Source organism: Lithobates pipiens, unplaced genomic scaffold (assembly GCF_037356315.1).
Source record: "Lithobates pipiens isolate NorthernLeopardFrog02 unplaced genomic scaffold, aLitPip1_a1.2 Scaffold_8, whole genome shotgun sequence".
NCBI classification, from domain to species: Eukaryota; Metazoa; Chordata; class Amphibia; order Anura; family Ranidae; genus Lithobates; species Lithobates pipiens.
The window spans coordinates 77132977-77154665 of record NW_027507903.1 but is presented as its reverse complement, the minus strand read 5'-3'; the positions used below and the strand labels follow the sequence as shown (position 1 = coordinate 77154665).

Sequence of the window (21689 nt, the reverse complement as noted above, 5' to 3'; positions counted from 1 at the left end):
AAAGATTGGTCGCTGGAATCCCACTGTTTAATTCATTTTGCTTGCCTGTTTACAGAATTTTAAATTGTTTAATTCTGTGGTCCCTGGAAAGGGAACAGATATGTTTCCATTGAATTATCAGGATCTGTATATGTTGCTTTCCAAAGCTAAGGGTAAACTTAGAACAACAACTTAAGAAACAAATATTATTATGTTTTGCCTTTAATGTATTCACAGGAAGGCCCTCATATATATTTCTGACCTTACATGTAACTATTCCCCAAGCGGTCCTTTTTACTCTTCATCTCACCTGCTTATGTTTTTTTCACTTAAAGGCTCCATGCAAACTAGTTTGTTTTTAAGTGTTTTTTTTTTCTTATGCTCCTTAAAGTAAATAGTGCTATCCTATGTATCCATGTACACTATTTTAGGTTAGACATGTTTTTTTTAAGCTTCAGTTTCTAAGAGCAGAAAAAAATGTATCTTTGCGTTTTTGGTTACGATTTGCTTGCAAAAAAAAAAAAGCTGACAGCTCCTAAACACTGTTAATCACTACTAAGCACGGGATTCAGCATAGATGAAAATTCATTATACACCTCAATTCCGCATGAAGTAGGGCTCTGAGTGGCCACACATTCCTTAATGGTAGATCCCCTACTTAATTCCAAATTAGGCTCAATTCATAATGGATGCCACATAGTTTTGTTTGACTCATAATTATTTTGAATTTGATGGAGATTATTTTGTACAGGTGACTGGGAAATTTTTCCCCCAGTTACGTTAATCTTACCAGGGGCTCTGGGAATCCAATTTCATCTGGTGCAACAATTCCTTTATTTCCAATATTATTTTCTATGGTCGGTACATAGATGACATTATTGTCATCTGGGGTGGCCCAGAGCCCCTGTTGGATGACTTTGTTAATCATTGCAATATTAACCCCTTTAACCTGTCTTTCACTTTGGTCCGAGATCCCACTAAATTAGCCTTCTTTGATCTCGAGCTCTGCTATAACAATGGCCACATTTTTGCCAAGAAATATGTAAAACCCATAGCAGGAAATTTGTTTTTACATTTTAAACATTGCCACCACCCCAGGTGGATATCATACATTCCCAAAAGTTAATTTTGTCCCCTGCGGAGAAATTGTACTATGGAGGCCAACTACATAAGTCAATGTTAACTTCTCAAACAAAAATGTATCAACAATTCCCTTATCGAGCAAGCATATTCCCAGTATTTCTCTAGTAATTTAGCAGGTTCCAAAGATCTCTAGATTTACTACCCAGTTTCATGCTAAGTTAAAAAAATGGAACATATACTCAATAAACATTGGTCTATCCTCCTAGAAGATCCCAAATGCTCTATTCCTCCTACACCTAAAGTTTCTCATAGAAAGGCCCAGAATGTCAAAAACTCTATAGCTCCCAGCAAACTGAAATCCAACCCTGATCCCAACACCCACCTTTTAAGTTTATTTCCACAGAAGGACTCACACAGTGATCACAGATCATGCTACCGCAGGGGGCGTGTGGGCAGCGCAAGTGTGGGAGGATGTCAATGTAAGCCTTCCCGGCAAGTTAAGTACACGCTGTAGCCGTCTTTTGGCTATAGTGCGGATGGGAAGTTGTTAATGAGTAACTAGCCCAATGTATCTGTAAACTTTTTTATTTTAATTTTTATATTTTTTTAATCTGTTAGATTTAATGTCCCATTTCTCATTACTATGTCGTTTTTAATGTTTAAATCGATGTCTAAAACATGATAGTTCTGTGGCCATTTGGGTCTTGTGGTCCGGCGTCATTCTAGCTGCCCATATAAGTCCCACTCAAACATGGTGCCTGTAGGCCTGAAGAAGGAGCGCATGCTCTGAAAACGTGTCTCCACATCCTTGCATCAGGATGGGTAGTGACGTCACATCCACCAGACTCTGCATTCCATGGACTCAGAAAGCCCTGAGAGCCTCCAGTGCACCTGACAGTTTGGATCTAAGACCTTGTCACCTAGGGCCTTTAAATACAGCGTGGCATGCCTGGGTTTTTACTTCTCTTGTGAGTGATATTTTTAATCCTTATAAAAGTTACTCAATTGCCACACTTACTTGGTGCTTGTCTCCTTCTACTTGTCTCCTGGGAACCAACCTTTCTTGAGGCATTTCACCACTCTAGGCTTGCACTGAAGCTTCGTCAGTGACCAATAAGGGTCTCCAATTGCATTCTAATCATACCAAATTATGTAAGCAGACTGCAGTTCCTCTTTAAGCACCCATTCACATTGGGACGATTTGGCATGCAATTTGACATGTGAAATCGCATGCCAAATTGTCAACTATTGCTGTCAATGGCACCGCACAGAAGCCAGTCCTATACTCTGTGTATACCCAGCTTAACAGATATTTAGGAGCAGCAATGATTACCACAAGGTGACATTGATTGCAACAAGTCAGCTTGAGTTAAAGGTGTATGTTAGGAGCAGAAATGTGACCATAAATCAACTGATAGCAAGAAGTTAGTTTTAGTTAAAGGTGAATGTTAAGAGCAGCGATGATTACCTGTGAGGAGACAAATAAGAGATAATCAGATGGTGCCATGCTAAAGTGTCCTGGTACTAGATTATGTATTTAGACAAGATAGTATATAACAGTGCCAACTTCAGTATGTGCCACCGCAGCCTGTACCAGTGGAGGCTGTAGGGGGGCCGGCGGTAGGCACCCCAGGGGAAAGAACCAGCACATACAGTGGTTGAAATTGCAGGAAATATATTGTCAATCGTTCCAACATGCAATAACAGAGTACATACAGACTCAGAACTGGTGGCAACACTCACAGAAAGTTACATAGTACTTGCAGACAGAGTGATGCGCAGAGAATGGCAGGACCTAGCACAGGGGGTGGCTGAGAAGCAGCAGGCAGCAAGGAATTAGTAGCGAGAAGGTTCCCCAAAGCAGCATTGATGACAGTCCCAATGCTACTCTGCCTCCTCTGGAACCTCTCCCTACAGCTCGGCATACTCTCCCTATCCAGTGGGCTCCTGTCCTTCACCTAACCACATACAAAATGTGCACCATTTATTTTGTTTTTTTAACACTGCCCTCACCAAAGATGGCTGCGGGGTCATCCGGGTGCTAGCATCCAATCAAACTGCAGCCCATCTGATGACATGTACGGAGGCCTAAGAGGAATGTGCATTTTCCTTGCCCTTCACTTTCCCAGCATGGTAGTTGCAGCAGCGCCACCTGGGTAGGGAGGTCAAACTACACTTGCCTTCACTCAGTAACCCCTCCTTAACAGATGCTGTCCTCTGCATCGATATCCACACAACAATGAAACAGTGAAACATGGCAATCAACCAAAAGAAACACAATAACAACAAGCAGTACATTATACAACATAATCAGAATTCTTGACCAGCACCTGCCCTTGATTAAATGGAACAGGGAGGAGCCACTTGCTTGGATCTTCCAGCTCGCCATTGAGATCATCATTTGCTGGAGCTTGCTCAGGAACCTCAAGTGCTTGTGGGTGATCATAAGTAGGCATAACTCCCTCTGGGCTATCATTTGTGTCCTCACAGGAGTCCATAAGTTCCTCAGAACTCCCAGTACTCTTCAAAGCCTCTAGTGAGTAATCTTCCAAAGAATCAGCAGCAACTTTGTTTTCAGATCTGGGGGAGTCAGTGAGAAGCTCTTTGAGAGGTGGCAAATACCACTCAACTGAAACCTTCTGCACAGGGGGAATATCCACATAATATGGATCCCATGAGTGTGCAGAGGGCTTGATGGGATAGTCTCCACCCAACACACAGGACCTTAATAAATGACAATGGAGATGTTTCCTGTTGACCTCAGAAATCTTGGACACCACATCATATACTGGGAGCAGTGGGAAGGGCTGCTTCTCTACCCAGTACAGAGTGGTTTCCCATTGGTGCTCCACTTTCCTTTCCAGACTTTGGGTTTTTCACTAGCACCAGGACCAGGTGGTGAATGTGGTCTTCAAAGGTTTTGGAAAAAATAATAAGGTCATTTAGATAGATCAATCACCGAATGGCATGAGATTTAACTCAAACAGCCCTAACTGATTGACAAAGGCTGCCTTTCCCTGGCCTATTCAATCACTGGGACCTTCCCATACCTTCTAGCCAGGTCCATAGTGGAGAAATAGCAGGCCTGACCCAACACCATGAGCAATTTTTGTACCTAAGGCAGGCGGTAGACATCTCAATGGGTACAGGTGCTGAGCTTGAGCTTGCAAAACCATAAACTACCATCCTTTTTGTGTACCAGGACCATGGGGGCAGTGTCTCTCTTTGATTATTCCACTCTGCAACACATTGTAGCTCAAGTCCTTGACTTCTTGACATAGAGAAAGGGGTATGTGCTTGTATCTCTGTCAATTGAGGGAATTCTACCCATGTGGATGGGGTGATCTATGACTTCAGTGCACCCATATTCTTCAAGACCCAATGGCCCAGTTTCTGTTTAACTGTTTAATTTCTTGAAGCATGGGTGCTAGGATTTGGGTAAATTTTTGAATGGTGGTCTGGAGAGCCAACAGTGGGGAAAGGGCCAGGGCTTCTTCTCTGACATAGAGATGTTCACTTTTCTTGGTTATCAAAAAGATTATCAAAATGAATGATATTGTGTAATCAGATATTCTGTAAATTGTATAACATCCATAGACTTGTGATTTTGGATCTTAGCGATGGCTGAGATATACTCTTTTCACATAGTGGACTTGTGTCTTGCATTAAAAAAAAATATCTTGAAATTCTTATCCAGACTAGTGATGATCAGAACCTACCTGTGTTCAGTTCGGGGCAGGTTTGGTGAACATTGCTAAAGTTAAGGTGGCAGATCTAAACCCTATTGAAGTCAATAGGAACCACATGGTAAAAAAGAGTAATGGCCATTTTCTAGGCTTAATAGTCAAAGGAATTGTCAAACAAATGGCATTGGGGCACTTATCTGTGGGACATTCATCAGAACCTTAAGCTCATTCTCTCCCCCACTGCTGCTACATCCTCTATGGCCCTGGGCAGCTAGTCCTGCTGTAACTTATGTGCATACACACAACTGTTACATTGTCCTCTGCACCTGCTCCATTGTCTGATTTGCCGAGAGTGTACACTGCAAAACCCATGCACCATACAGCATAAACAAAAAATAAAAGAATGCTAGGGGGGCAAGAGGAAGATTTTTCTTTGGCAGAAAAGACTCTTCACGTCTCTTTGGCAAAATTCCTTACCTCCTAACAATTTTTTATCTTCGCTTTAATGACCCTTGCACTTCAGCTCAATTATAAACTCTCCAGAGTTTTATTCTTCTAGGCCTTGTGCCTTTGCTAAACTCTGGATTCATAAACTTATTTATTTTTTTTTTTTAATTCTGTTTATTGATTTTGCACATAACAAATAAAACAGCTTACAGCCTATCGGGCATACCCAGGCTGATTATTACTACACACCCTGAAACAGTCAGGGAACAAACAAACCCCCCCCCCCTCCCCCCCAACATAAACAACCAAAAAATCCACCGTACACTCTAGCACCACCACTCATTACTCAGGACAGTGTGCAAACTCGATCATGCTATACTGCAGACTACAGACAACCACAGGATGAACTATGCGAAGAACCCAGGGCTACATAAATGTCAGTACCCTAGATATTCCCACTTACTTCATAAACTTATTTAACAAAGCATTCCTATTCTTGATTGTAGTAACCCCTAGAAACGCATTTTTTTTTTTTTTGGTGGAACCCATCTTATACTAATCTTACATCAGAGTGAATTTTGTTTGGTTACAATGGGTTACCAAACTTAAATGTATGCATTTAGAAATAAGAGATCTTTATTGAGTCTTCATGCTCCATAGGTCTCATAAACTGTATTATTGGTTGTTATGCCTCTATTTCTAAGAATAATTTTTCTGTATTATAAAAAAGTAGCTATTAGACCTTCCTATTTGTACATGAAGTTATTTGTGCATTTCTTCATACACGCTTTCATAAGATTTACCTATGTTCCACGTGATATATCAATATGTGTCTTTCAATCTGCCAGTTTTAAGTAAAAAATATACCAATTATAGAGTAAATAGAATGAGCCAACAATACAGGACAAGTGATAAAGACGAGATCTGCAATTCACTTTGTTCAGTTGAAAAAGGTGGTCTGTTAACACACAGTTTATGTATCTCTTTTTTATTGAATAAAAGTGTGAATGCAAAGAAAAGTAATTGTATTTGACGGCGAACAACAAGAATAGATAGAGTTCAGCATGGGAATTATGTAGAGATGCTGTAAAACTTTATTTTTAAAGGAAGTAAACTACCATTTTATAGTAGGTCAAATATTCTATGGAACAATTGTATGGATTTCTGCATTAGTGTTGATAGGAATATATTTAGGAAATCAAAAGCACCTGGTACAGTGAGTAAGCAATTTGTTATCCTCTTTAAAAGCTGAACACGATAGGGGAATACAGAGCCATTAATACAGTAAATTGAATAGCTGTAGAATGTACTCGTTTGTAGGCATAGAGTGTGCTCTAAGAAGATAGAGTGTTCACTCTCATCCTCAGCAATAAATTGTAATGGTACAGTGGCAGATAGCATCCACAGCAAAATTGTGTTTTTGTTTTCTTTAGATTTCAGCATCTTTATATTTTCCCGTGTCATACAGTGCTTTTTGTCATTGTGGCTAAAAGTGACAAGATAGAACACAAGGCTCATCAAGGTGCTATTGTGATGTTTTATGTGGCAAATAGTATAATAAAACAAGATATTTCTTAGGGCTGTATACTGCTTTTCCTTTTTCTTCTTTTAGATGATATAACCTTTATACAATTGGCTAATGCCCTTTATGGTGTATCTTACAGAATGAGACTGTTTTGACTAGTTGTATACAACTGGGACACTGTCAATTACAATACTTATCTTAGCTTTAGAGCAGTATATGAAAATAATCAGTGTAACTTAGAAAAAGTCACAGAGTGCATTGTAAGCAATTATTAGTTTATATAAATAATCTTTTTAAATGAACCTACACTCAAAAAAGTTTTGCAATTTTATGTGGAACAACTAGAAATGTTAAAGTAGAATTCCGAATTATAGCCTAACCCTAACTAGTTTAAAAAAAGTCTCACCCTCAATTCTTACACCTATCCTGACTAATCTGTGTAAAAAAAAAAAATATATATATACGTGCATATTTCATCTTGCTTCAGTCCAGTCACATGATCCCTGTGTCAACCAGCAACAGCTGCAGTGGAGAGTGCTCAACAATGGCTAAGAATTCCAGGAGTGGTGACATCACCCATAGGCTCCCATGTCTCATCCACTGTTGGCACTCCCTCCTTTACCCTACAGCTGGCACTGGCTGGCACGGGGGAGCCAGTCAAGTGACTGGACTGGAGCAGGCTGAAAATAGGTGACTATATACATATTTTTCACACAGGGTGGTCAACATAGCTGTTAGGAGGGGGTGGAGACATTTTAAGGACTAGTTAGGTTTAGGCAGGAATTCTACTTTAGTAGTGCTGAAGCAGTGCCCTGAAGATCGACCTTTTAAATAAAATTCCCCCAGGAAAATAGCATTAATATTTATAATATGCGACTGTGACTGGATATTCCTGTTCTGTAGCCTCATTAGTGTATATCTGCAGTCTCAGATCCAGTGGTGTCACTATGGTGGTGCGGGGGGTGCAGACCACACCTGGGTGACCCCCGCCAGAGGGTGACACCAGGCCCGGACACGTTTTGGGTTAGAGCAGACTTGTGCTAGAAGGATACAGGCAGATTTGAATTTTGACCCCCCCAGCACAATTAAACTCCCCTCCCAAAGCACCCCTAGTTATTTAACTCACACTCCCCTCAAATCAAAGATCCCATCCCGACTCCATCCTTCCTCCTGATCCCATCCCGGCTCCATTCATTCCCCTGATCCCATCCCGGGTCTATTCACCAACCTGATCCCATCTCAGCTCCATCAATCCCCTGATCCCATCTCGGGTCCATCCACCACCTCAAACCCATCACGGCTCCATCCATCACCCCAATCCCATCCCAGCTCCATCCTTCCCTCTGATCCCATCCCAGCTCCATCCATTCCTCTGATCCAATCCCAGCTCCATCCACCACCCCGGTCCCATTCCAGGCCCAACCTTCCCCCTGATCCCATTCCTGGTCCATCCATTGCCCCTGATCCCATCCAGAATCCATACACCACCCCAATCCCATCCCGGCTCCATCCACTGTGGCAGGCGGGGGGGAGAGCCACTCTGATGTACTAGCCTGCTCAGTGCCTGTTATTGCTTGCCTCATGAGATTTGGAGTGAGATTTAGTGATGCAACCACTGTGCTGCTCACTGTTCTCATTGCTGAATGGAAAGTTGTAATTTAGTTGCTGAAGTGCAAGGATTTCCCTTCTTCAGCTTTGTTCATTCTGTGGATATGTGCTTTGCGCGTTTCTCATGTTGTTTCCTGAATACTTCCCCACTAATCATTTAGCTCCCTCATCACCTCCTCCCATGCTCGCCTCCAGGACTTTTCCAAAGCCTCTCCAATCTTATGGAATGCCCTACCCCAATCTGTCTCCTACTTTATTAGCTTTTAGACCAGTGGTCATCAACCCTGTCCTCAGGGCCCACTAACAGGCCAGGTTTTATGTATTACCTTGGGGAGATGAAGACTAGAATACTGCAATCACTGAGCAGCAAATGATATCACCTGTGATCTATTTCAGTTATCTTGCAAACCTGGCCTGTTAGTGGGCCCTGAGGACAGGGTTGATGACCACTGTTTTAGACGATCCCTGAAAACCCTTCTCTTCAGAGAAGCCTACTCTACCCATACCTAACAACTGTATTTTCATTTTCTCCATCAGTTCATCCCCCACAGTTATTACCTTTTGTTTCAACTTGACCCTCCATTCTAGATTGTAAGCTTTAACGAGCAGGGCCTTCTAATCCCTCCCGTATTGATTTGTATTGTAAGTGTACTGTCTGCCCTCATGTGGTAAAGAGCTGCGCAAACTGTTGGCGCTATATAAATCCTGTATAATAATAATAATAATCACTAGTTTTTAGGGGGCAGCACTAACATAAAGAAGCTAAGCCCTGCCTTGCCCAAGGGGACCACTTCCCCACAGACACACAGTGTGGGACAAAACATATTAAGACACTAATAGGGAAAAGGTCAGTTGCTGGGAGCCCAGAAGTCATATTGGTGATTAGTTCTTTGTCCCCTGCTTGCCTTTTTTGGCCACACTTTCCACAGAACAGGCTATCTTTACCAAGTAAAAAATAACACCCAATAGAAACTCACATTTCTTAGTAGGTTGAAGGCTCCCAACAGAGCACACTGGAATCATGCTTGTGGTGTACTCCTTTACTGAGCCAAAATCATCCTCCAGTAGTAACACGAAAGAAACATGGGGGGGGGGGGGATTTTTTCATGTGGACTGCTATCTTGTTTGCATGGAAAATTCTAAAATAAATATACCCCTTACTCTGATTCAGTGCTCCTAACCTAAGGGGAGGGGGAGACAGAATACTTTAGCTTTTTTCAACCCGGCAGTCCTCCTAAGCGAAAATACATACATAAAAGGCCCTAGCTCTGCAATAACCAATGTCTAAAGCTCTGAGAAGCTATATGTTTTAATATTGCTTTGGTGAGACTGCTCCCACACAACTAGAGAACCTCCAAACAGGAGAGGAGGTCTCATAGAAGATCCTGGTATACAGAATGCAGTAAGGATGGCACACCAGTGAGTTCATAATTTCTTGAATTATTAGGGTTATTTAAAGATGCACACACTCCCCACTCCTCAGGGCTTGAGTCAGACATGACTTCAGCGAAAAGTTTCAAGCTGCCTATTATGCTGATACAGATTTTTCAAGCTGCAAAATCTGCTAAGACCATTTCTTCATAAGAGAACTACAAACATTTGAGTACAGACGTTGCTGAAGACATATCTGACTCAATCCCTGATAAAAAGGGAATGTGTGAGCCCTCGAAATGTGTTGGATTTGTTAAAATATATATCAATGATACTTGACAACAAGGATTTTACTTCTTGAACATTTCCTAGTGTATCCAATAGATACACACATGCCCTGAACATGCCCCCCCCCCCCACTAGCAGCCCACCTCCACCAGTGGTTCCAGGGCTCCCCTGCTCTTACTGGTAGCCAGGGACCACAACTGCTTGTTTCAGGAGGAGAGAAAATTGAAAAAGAGGCAAATCCATCTCACAATCTCACATGTAAACAATTAAACTGGAAGTGGCAATGATTTTGTCACTTCCTTTTTCAGATCCACCAATTCTTAGCCAGTACAGCCAGGGGACACATAAAACCAAGCTTGATTAGATGGTGTGAAGGGCAGGGGAGATATTGGAGTCTATTAGACCCCTGATATCTCCAAAAAGAATACCTGACACCTGCCCGGTGCTATTACATGGGGGTGGGGTCATTAACGTCTTATGATAGCAATCAAGTAAAAATAAATTAAAGGAAAACCTTTAAAAAAAATATGTAATAAAATGCAATAACTTGGCATAACCCCTGTTGCCCCACACACATGTCAACTGTGGTTGCACCACACGTGTGACCAATTTCAGAGTGAGAGCAACAATTCTAGCACAAGAGTTCCTGGTTAATTTTAAACTGATGAGCTATAAAAGCTTTTAACCACTTAAGCCCCGGACCATTTTGCTGACCAAAGACCACAGCACTTTTTGAAATTCGGCACTGCGTCGCTTTAACTGATAATTGCACGGTCATGCGGCGTGGCTCCCAAACAAAATTGACGTCCTTTTTTCTCCACAAATAGAGCTTTATTTTGGTGGTATTTTATCACCTCTGCGGTTTTTATTTTTTGCGCTATAAACAAAAAAAGAGCGACCATTTTGAAAAAAACGCATTATTTTTTACTTTTTGCTATAATAAATATCCCCCAAAAATATATTAAAAAAAACATTTTTTTCCTCAGTTTAGGCCGATACGTATTCTTCGACATATTTTTGGTAAACAAAAAATCCCAATAAGCATTTATTGACTGGTTTGCGCAAAAGTTATAGCGTCTACAATATAGGGGATAGATTTATGGCATTTTAATTAATAATTTTTTTTTACTAGTAATGGTGGTGATCAGCAATTTTTATCATGACTGTGACATTATGGCAGACACATTGGACAACTTTGACACATTTTTGGGACCATTGGCATTAATACAGTGATCGATGCTATAAAATTGCATTGATTACTGTAAAAATGTCACTGGCAGTGAAGGGGTTAACCACTAGGGGGCAGGGAAGGGGTTAAGTGTGTCCTGGGGAGTGATTCTAACTGTCTGGGGGATGGACTAGCAGTGATATGACACTGATTGCTTCTTTAATGACAGGGAGCAGACGATCAGTGTTCTGTCACTAAGCAGAACAGGGAGAGATGCTGTGTTTACATCAGCATCTCCCTGTTCTTCAGCTCCGTGACACGATTGCGGGTATCCCCGCAGACATCAAGTCCGCGGGCCCTGCGGGCACGGTCATGGAGCTTGCGGCAGGCGAGTGTGCACAGTGGGAAATTCAAAGTAACGTACGGTTACGTTACTTTGCCCAGCCGTGCCATTCTGGCGACTTATATGTGCAGCACACGGTCGGTAATCGGTTAAAGTGTCACCTATGGAGATTTTTGGGAACCACTGTTTTTGTTTTGCAATATCCCAGGTACACACAATTTTAGACTTGGCATGTTGGGTATCTATTTACTTGACGCAACCTCATCATTTATATTTTACCAAAAAATGGGTATTATATTTAGTGTGGAGCAGACGATCAGTGTTCTGTCACTAGGCAGAACAGGGGGTGATGCTGTGTTTACATCGGCATCTCCCTGTTCTTCAGCTCCATGACACGTTTGCTGGTATTCCCGCGGACATCAAGTCCACGGGTCCTGCAGGCACGGTCATAGAGCTTGCAGCAGGCGAGCGTGCACAGTGGGAAATTCAAAGTAACATAGGGGTACGTTACTTTGTCCAGCCGTGCCAATCTGCCGACTTATATGTGCAGGATATGGTCGGCATGCGGTTAAAGTGTCACCTATGGATTTTTGGGTACCACCTTTTTTCTGTTTTGCAATATCCCAGGTACACACAATTTTAGACTTGGCATGTTGGGTATCTATTTACTTGACGCACCTCATAATTTATATTTTACCAAAAAATGGGTATTATATTTAGTGTGTTTATATAAATTAATTCATTCATTATTATGTTTTTTCCTAAAAATGTGTGTTTAATATACAGTTGCACAAATATCATGTGACATAAAAATGTGCATCTTTTTTATTCTACAGGGCCTCTGCTTTCAAAAAATATATAATGTTCTGGGGGTTTAAGTAATGTTATTGCCAAAAATCTAAATTTTTACATGTGTGAAAAAATGAAAAAATTTGCTCTAGAGCTAAACTGGTTAATAATAATACAAAAAAAGTCCCATGATGTACATTCATAGTCAATTGTGTCATCCAGCGATGTACCATTGCTGGAGATTGTGATTTCATCTGACCACCTATCTACCACGACCAATTAAACTAAAACTTAGATTTATTGCAAAAGTACAAGGCTTCTAATAAATGGCAGAGACTACTGACTCTACCTACTGTATATCCAGGAAGTCTCTGGTACAGCTGCTGGGACACAGCGCCACTTACTGTACATTGCACAAGCTACTACACTATATGACAGCCTACACAGCCGCAGTCCATTCCAGCCTACAAACAATAATTTGTTTGGTTCAAACTGGCCCAAGAAAATTATTTAGTGTGCTGGGGACCCAGGAATTCTATTTTAAGTTAAATAAAATAAAATGAATTGTGCTCACAGAAACTACAGTGCTGTCTCCCTTAAATATTGTTATATGCTGAAAAGTGGAAATATACTGCTATTTAATGTTCTGAAATAGTTATCGTACTTTATACAGTTAAAAACGAAGGTACGTTAGTATTTATTTGTAAATCAAGAACTAGATTTTGCATTATAGAAACAATAGTACTGGGGAAAGTTGTTTAACATTTGCAGTCCAAGCTAAAGTTCTTTTCAATGCTGAAGAGTTATATCTTCAATGGATCTCATCTCTAATATTGCCTGTGTGATCTGAACACATTAGGATTGAAAATGTAAGTGCGTTGAACACAATTGAGGCACATGGTGTGTGTACACGTATTTACTGCAATTCTAGAATACTCACCATTAAAGACACTCTCCAGGATCGTGCAACTGTATATTATTGTGTCAACCTTTTCTAAAGGCTGCTCTACAGTAGTGGAGAAGTAATTACAAAATGACATACAGACTGATGTAAAGGCCTCACCTGTGACCGCTGACCGAGACTACAGTACTTTGCCGCATTCATCAAACAAAGCTGCAGTTAACTCTGTGGGCTACCTGTGCACAACCAGAAAACTGCTCCCATGCCAATCGTGTGGCCTTACGCATTACACAGCTCCAACCCCAACACATTTGCACCCATGTCTCGAGGAGGGGTTTCCTCACTCAATTTACAACTGAATTATAGGTGTTCCTGTAACAGATAATATAAATCTCTATTTTACATAGCTCTTACTGTATAAGGTCCCAAAACCATCACATACCCATGATCTAATATCTGCTATTGAGTGGATCATAAAAAAATCCAGATGTCTGTTACAGCATTGTGGTCTTCCTTGGCTACCACCAAGTAGGAAAAGCAGGACTGGAATTTCTTGGACAGTCCTACATCATTCTTCCTTATGTATTGTTTAGATAAACATGGCACAGCAGGTCTCACTAAGCTAAACTTGTAGACAGTTACAGGTTCCCTCTCTGTCCAGTAGGTGGCATTGTTTCATTTGTGCCATTATACAGATGGAGTGGAATTATCCCCTCATGGACTTTGCTGTTGTCCTGGAGGAGCCATCTGTCTGATTGGATGCTGCAACCTCTGGAGATTTGGCAGCCATCTTGGTGTAGGACTTTATAAAATGGGGTTCCCATGTCATTCAGGGACATCTGGAGGGAGTGCTAGATCCGGGACAGAGATCCTGCTTGTTAGGAAGAGTGCATAGTGCAGGGAGAGGTTCCTGATGGATAGGGTCAGCTCAGGGACTACAATTGTTCTAAAGAAACATTCTGGTATGTGGGCCAGTAAGGCATGGGTCTTCTTAGCAGGAAAAGACCGCCACCCCTCCAGTGGAAGCTGTCTTCTGGGAAATAAAGGCGCTAGCCTGCTGTACAACTATCAACTATTATATTGCCCAATATCATTGCCTGTAAAGCTGTTATGTTCACTATCACTAATCTATATGCAATACACATGAGAAATTACAACTTCCAGAACTGTGTGGGCCGTCTTGGGTACCCTGAGCTTAGGCCCCACCGACACACACACATATATGCACACCTACAGGGTCCAAGCATCTAAATGTTTGTAAGAGAAAATAGATCCTACATCCGTCAGATTGCTTTTTTGACGACAATCACCAACTTATATCTATAGTCAACCTGATCTAACCCTTGGAATGGGGAAAAAACGTATTCTATGGTACCCAGCAGCAATCAGACACTCAATGGCCAAATGCTAAACCCAGAAGATAAGCGCCTTATGGTGGGTATGTGTGTCTTCACATGCCCTTATCTGTATCTCCTAGTATGTGCCCAGAATAACATTTTTAAAAATACAAAAATTGAACCAGGTCTTGGCCAAGAAATGTTGTACTGCTCTGGGGGATGTCTATTTTTGTTCTACATCTTTTGAAAAAGATAGAATGTCACTGTATGCACAGTGGTGAATCTCACTGAGAATTCATATTGATATTGGAAAATTCTGGATAAAGATATTGGTGGTGTATACTGTACACATACATGTTCACCAGTTCATTTGGTCAATCGTGTTCACTATACACATCTTATATTAGCCACATTTTTTTATTAATTGATATAAACAATTTCATCTAATGCAGAGTGTTACTAAAATAATGTACTACTGAGAAATAACAATTTTGTAGTAGACTTCTCAACTGCTCTGTACATGCAAGGAGAAGGGCGAGCAAGGGCACATATTGTTATGCATTTTCATGGCAGGTCATAGCATCCAAAACTCCCAGAAGGCTTCATCATTCGCCTGCTTATGGAGCTGTCTTTTAAAAGAATGCAACACGTAGCAGGACTATTTGGGAAACAACCGTGCTACCTGTTCCTTATCATATAATAATTATTATAATTTCTAATATATAAATGTATTTATTAGTACTAATTAAATACATCTGTATAATAATCAATATATTTTTCAGCACGCGGGCAAATTGCTAGCGATTTGAAGGAAAGGGAGTTGGGACTTTAAATGAAGCACATGGTTTGCAAGACAACACAAAATGGTGGATAAATAGACGATTTAATAGTTCATATACAAAACAATGGTATAAAACAATATCCTATTAATATTTGACAAGATATCTAGAATGGGTAGTGACACTGATAGCCAGTGAAAACATACAGACCATGATATCAATTGGCAAGATAGGTAGAACAGGTAATAACAATGGTAAAAATGTCTTTGCTTGGTACAATCAAGGGACCACCAGTGTTGAATCAGGTAAACAATTATTGCTCGATCATGCCTGCCCGATCTCAGACCTCAAGAATCCTGTTAAAAGGGTAATTCGTATGTTGTCCAATAAAATTGGCAAATAAAAGATGGCCGGTAGCTCGACGCGTTTCGTGGTTCAAGACCACTCATCAGGAGCGGACACGTCATGTTTCTAAGGTTAGAATGATATAATAAGTCACCATGGTTAAAGGGTACATCAGGGGCAGATACATCTCCTGAAGGGCTAAAATACTCACTGAAGTAAGTTTGTTGGTGGTGGAAGGGCAGGAATGGTAAGTCATCCAAGAAAACCGCAACCAGGAGTTGGGGCGGATGCCTCCCGCCGCGGCGAAAAGACAGAGGCACCCATCAAGGAAACACAGGACCACGAGGCACCCTAGGGGGAGGATGGCAGATGAGAATGACGGGCATCCGCCCCAACTCCTGGTTGCGGTTTTCTTGGATGACTTACCATTCCTGCCCTTCCACCACCAACAAACTTACTTCAGTGAGTATTTTAGCCCTTCAGGAGATGTATCTGCCCCTGATGTACCCTTTAACCATGGTGACTTATTATATCATTCTAACCTTAGAAACATGACGTGTCCGCTCCTGATGAGTGGTCTTGAACCACGAAACGCGTCAAGCTACCGGCCATCTTTTATTTGCCAATTTTATTGGACAACATACGAATTACCCTTTTAACAGGATTCTTGAGGTCTGAGATCGGGCAGGCATGATCGAGCAATAATTGTTTACCTGATTCAACACTGGTGGTCCCTTGATTGTACCAAGCAAAGACATTTTTACCATTGTTATTACCTGTTCTACCTATCTTGCCAATTGATATCATGGTCTGTATGTTTTCACTGGCTATCAGTGTCACTACCCATTCTAGATATCTTGTCAAATATTAATAGGATATTGTTTTATACCATTGTTTTGTATATGAACTATTAAATCGTCTATTTATCCACCATTTTGTGTTGTCTTGCAAACCATGTGCTTCATTTAAAGTCCCAACTCCCTTTCCTTCAAATCGCTAGCAATTTGCCCACGTGCTGAAAAATATATAGTCATATTGACAGGGATGGAAATACACGACCTTACCAGGCCGTAATTTCATTTAAAGTCCCAAAATGTTTCCCTCTCCCCCTCTTAAAATGTATAATAATCAAATTTAAGTACCTGAATTTGACTTGGTATCAGATTCTTTGAAGCCTGTGTACAGCAGAGCTCAGATTAGGAGTGGTAAAAGCAGTGCAAGGGGACAATAAGCTCCTGGGCTAACAAGAGACATGCTGATAGGTGGAGAAAACAAAGTGACAGAGCTTTGCTTCTCAGTCTGATGCTTTTTCCTTCACTGTCAAGTCACAGGCTGTGGGAGGGACAGGACCTGTAACTTTTGCTCAAGTACAAGTAAATCAGGTCGTTTCCTAACAGACAGTATTCTGCTGCATGAAAAAGCTATCTAAAGCTAAGAACTAGATTAACAGAAATCCTTTGGCAGGTAACATGCATTTCATCTCTGTGTTTAGCTGTCTGCCTTTAATTCAGTATCAGGTACTGGATCAGAGTGCCTATTTACTCAGCACACTCAGATGCAGGCCTTATTAACTCCATTCCCCACAACTGGAACCCAGGGCAGATCATTTCTTTAGCTTCCCTCCCTCAAAAGTTCAGAAAGCCCAAACCTGATGATGTGGAGGTACTGTAGCTTTGCATGTAATTTTCAGCCAGTCAAGAGGCCCTCCATTGTCAGAGCAGATGTGTGGGCAGCCAGGCATGGACTTAATGGCACACAGCTTCTCCAAAAGACCAGCTACTGTGGGGAACCCCTTCCCAATTGCGATCAGAATTCTGTAGTCCCAATAGATTGGCCTTTTTGTCCTTAGATTCCTCCAGCTGTTTCACCTGTATTACTAGAGCTAGCCTGGACTTCACTGAGAGTGATGCTGTGTATGAGGATAATCACAGGTAGCTTTGCATGACCTGAACACACATCTCCATTGTTCACTGTATAATGGAGGTCAGTAATCAAAACGGGCAGGGATGTCGGAAATGTCTGAAGTTCCTGTATATCTCTGATATATGTTCACTGTATAATAATATTTCTTCTTTATTTCAGACAAAGTTTATAATGAAGAGCAGTACACAAGCAGTGGCCCTATGGGGTAACCGGGCCCCTGCACACAGTATCACAGCCATGATGATAACAGAGGATCAAAAGACCATTGTCACGGGAAGTCTAGAGGGACAGATATGTCTTTGGCACTTGTCAATGGAAATTAAGGTTTGTGTACAAAGATTGCCTTAAACGGAATCTATCTATCTATCTATCTATCTATCTATCTATCTATCTAATTGCACATACTGTACATGTGCCTGCCAGTGTGCCTTGTAAACTGCCTATTATTATTTTACCGACATACTGCATAAATATGTAATAGCTACCTGTTAAAAAGTTTTTGGCATCATTGATCTGGAATTCAATGACGTGTGCCCACATTTGATCAGCAGCAGCATAATTTGTAAATCTCTGACATTTCTGAGAGGAATGAGAAACCCAGACACTGAAACTCATAATTTTATGCTTCGTAGCTCCTAAATCAAGACTATCTGGACAACTGAATTTTGACATGCGTGTGTATTATTTTGGATTAAATAATAATTATGTACAGGTTAAAAATACTTATCTTCTACATATTTCACCGCTCAGGACAGTAATGTGCAGAGCTCTGTGAAACAGGATATAATAAGTTTCACTTGTAATAGACAGAATGGCAATAATCCTTATTATTGTAATTACTACTATAGAACCACTGAAATGTAAACATTTGCAAAACCGCACAGCATGCTATTGATAGGTGGGGAAGGGTGGGTACAAGTGAAATCGGATGCAAATACATACCCTGTGTTAAGCCTAGTACACACCATTCATTTTTTTTTTATTCAACAAAAAAAAAACACTAACAGCTCCGATGTTAGTACAGCAATCTCCCCCACTGAGATATTGTGTTATGAAAGGGGGTGGCCAGAACACTCAGGTCAAAGTGAAAGTAGTTAATAGGGAGCCGTTCGGCCACTGGTTTTCTAGCATGTCTTCCTACTGAAGCTGGCCGAACGGACCAGCTGCCATATACACTGGCCGAATGTCAGTTCGATTTTTTGAACCGACCTATGTTGCCCGACATTCGGCCCATGTTTACTAGGCTTTACAGTTTCTGAATGAGGGAAAAATCATTGATTCCGTTTAAGTTGCTACAATCAAATAAAGAAATACAATTGTCTGTAGCATGTTGTAGTCCCGAACTTCAGGTCCGGTAGCTGGAAGTGGTAGGCAGTGATAGTATTTCAGCTTGTGTAAATTACACATTGTACTTATTTCTTCCAAAGTATTTAACTAAACTTCCTTGAATTCCTTAATAACATTTCTTGTTAGAATAGTTACTCCTATGACATTGTGATGCTTAATCGGGGATCATGGAAATTACTGATGAATGTCTACTGAAAAGCAACTGCTTGTCTAATGTGCATCCAAAAGTGATTGTAAAGGTTACATTTAAAAAAAAATAACAAACATGTTATATTTACCTGCTTTGTACAATGGTTTTGCACACAACAGTACCAAACTTCCTTTTCTGGGGTCCCTTGCTGGGGCTCTGGGCCCCTCCTCCCTTCCAAGTGCCCCCATAGCAGGCCACTTGCTATGGGGCACTCATGTGGGCTAAATCCTGAACCAGACTGCGTGCATCTATTGACGTCCCCTGCTTCATCCTCACAGGATTTAACTGACAGCAGCAGGAGTTGACTCTCACTGCTGCATGAGTTCTGTGAATGATCAGACAAAGGGTCGCTTTAACCTGACTTTTCCTAAACGGGTGCAGAGTAGACATGTGCAATTCGTTTCGTACGAATCTCAAATTCGTACGAATTTCCCAAAATTCGTACGTTCGGAAGGATCCGAAATACGAATTGCCATGTGTCCGAATTCTGTACGCAATACGAACTTTTGTTCACGAATTTCAGGTTTCGGATCAGTTGTCGTCGCATCGACGACTCAGTCATTATGCTTATTATGAGGGGCTCCCACCATCCCTGTGCTATTCTGACTTCCTCCTGGGGCTGTACCTCTGCTGTGCTCATTATGAGGGGCTCCCACCATCCCTGTGCTATGCTGACTTCCTCCTGGGGCTGCTTATTATGAGGGGCTCCCACCATCCCTGTGCTATGCTGACTTCCTCCTGGGGCTGCTTATTATGAGGGGCTCCCACCATCTCTGTGCTGTGCTGACTTCCTCCTGGGGCTGTACCTCTGCTGTGCATATTATGAGGGGCTCCCACTATCCCTGTGCTGTGCTGACTTCCTCCTGGGGCTGTACCTCTGCTGTGCATATTATGAGGGGCTCCCACCATCCATGTGCTATGCTGACTTCCTCCTGGGGCTGCTTACTATGAGGGGCTCCCACCATCCCTGTGATATGCCGACTTCCTCCTGGGGCTGCTTACTATGAGGGGCTCCCACCATCCCTGTGCTATGCTGACTTCCTCCTGGGGCTGCTTATTATGAGGGGCTCCCACCATCCCTGTGCTATGCCTACTTCCTCCTGGGGCTGCTTATTATGAGGGGCTCCCACCATCCCTGTGCTGTGCTGACTTCCTCCTGGGGCTGTACCTCTGCTGTGCATATTATGAGGGGCTCCCACCATCCCTGTGCTATGCTGACTTCCTCCTGGGGCTGCTTATTATGAGGGTCTCCCACCAACCCTGTGCTGTGCTGACTTCCTCCTGGGGCTGTACCTCTGCTGTGCTCATTATGAGGGGCTCCCACCATCCCTGTGCTGTGATGACTTACTACTGGGGCTGTACCTCTGCTGTGCTCATTATGAGGGGCTCCCACCATCCCTGTGCTATGCTGATTTCCTCCTGGGGCTGCTTACTATGAGGGGCTCCCACCATCCCTGTGCTATGCTGACTTCCTCCTGGGGCTGCTTACTATGAGGGGCTCCCACCATCCCTGTGCTATGCTGACTTCCTCCTGGGGCTGCTAACTATGAGGGGCTCCCACCATCCCTGTGCTATGCTGACTTCCTCCTGGGGCTGCTTATTATGAGGGGCTCCCACCATCCCTGTGCTATGCTGACTTCCTCCTGGGGCTGCTTATTATGAGGGTCTCCCACCATCCCTGTGCTGTGCTGACTTCCTCCTGGGGCTGTACCTCTGCTGTGGATATTATGAGGGGCTCCCACCATCCCTGTGCTGTGCTGACTTCCTCCTGGGACTGCTTATTATGAGGGGCTCCCACCATCCCTGTGCTGTGCTGACTTCCTCCTGGGGCTGTACCTCTACTGTGCATATTATGAGGGGCTCCCACCATCCCTGTGCTATGCTGACTTCCTCCTGGAGCTGCTTACTATGAGGGGCTCCCACCATCCCTGTGCTATGCTGACTTCCTCCTGGGGCTGCTTACTATGGGGGGCTCCCACCATCCCTGTGCTGTAATGACTTCCTCCTGGGGCTGTACCTCTGCTGTGCTCATTATGAGGGGCTCACACCATCCCTGTGCTATGCTGATTTCCTCCTGGGGCTGCTTACTATGAGGGGATCACACCATCCCTGTGCTATGCTGACTTCCTCCTGGGGCTGCTTACTATGAGGGGCTCCCACCATCCCTGTGCTATGCTGACTTCCTCCTGGGGCTGCTTACTATGAGGGGCTCCCACCATCCCTGTGCTATGCTGACTTCCTCCTGGGGCTGCTTATTATGAGGGGCTCCCACCATCCCTGTGCTATGCTGACTTCCTCCTGGGGCTGCTTATTATGAGGGGCTCCCACCATCCCTGTGCTATGCTGACTTCCTCCTGGGGCTGTACCTCTGCTGTGCATATTATGAGGGGCTCCCACCATCCCTGTGCTGTGCTGACTTGCCCCAGGAGGAAGTCAGCACAGCACAGGGATGGTGGGAGCCCCTCATAATATGCACAGCAGAGGTACAGCCCCAGGAGGAAGTCAGCATAGCACAGGGATAGTGGGAGCCCCTCGTAATAAGCAGCCCCAGGAGGAAGTCAGCATAGCACAGGGATGGTG

General features: G+C 42.6%; 1 protein-coding gene across 4 annotated transcripts in view; it reads left to right on the top strand.

Annotated features, from left to right (window-relative positions):
• WDR72 (WD repeat domain 72) overlaps positions 1-21689 on the top strand; it is a 451594-nt gene that overhangs the window by 76668 nt on the left and 353237 nt on the right. For all 4 annotated transcript variants that reach the window (XM_077473505.1, XM_077473507.1, XM_077473506.1 and 1 more), the window contains exon 2: positions 17732-17896. In XM_077473505.1, the coding sequence (XP_077329631.1) occupies positions 17744-17896 (153 nt within the window). In that variant the 5' untranslated portion in view covers positions 17732-17743. The remainder of the gene's footprint in view (positions 1-17731; positions 17897-21689) is intronic.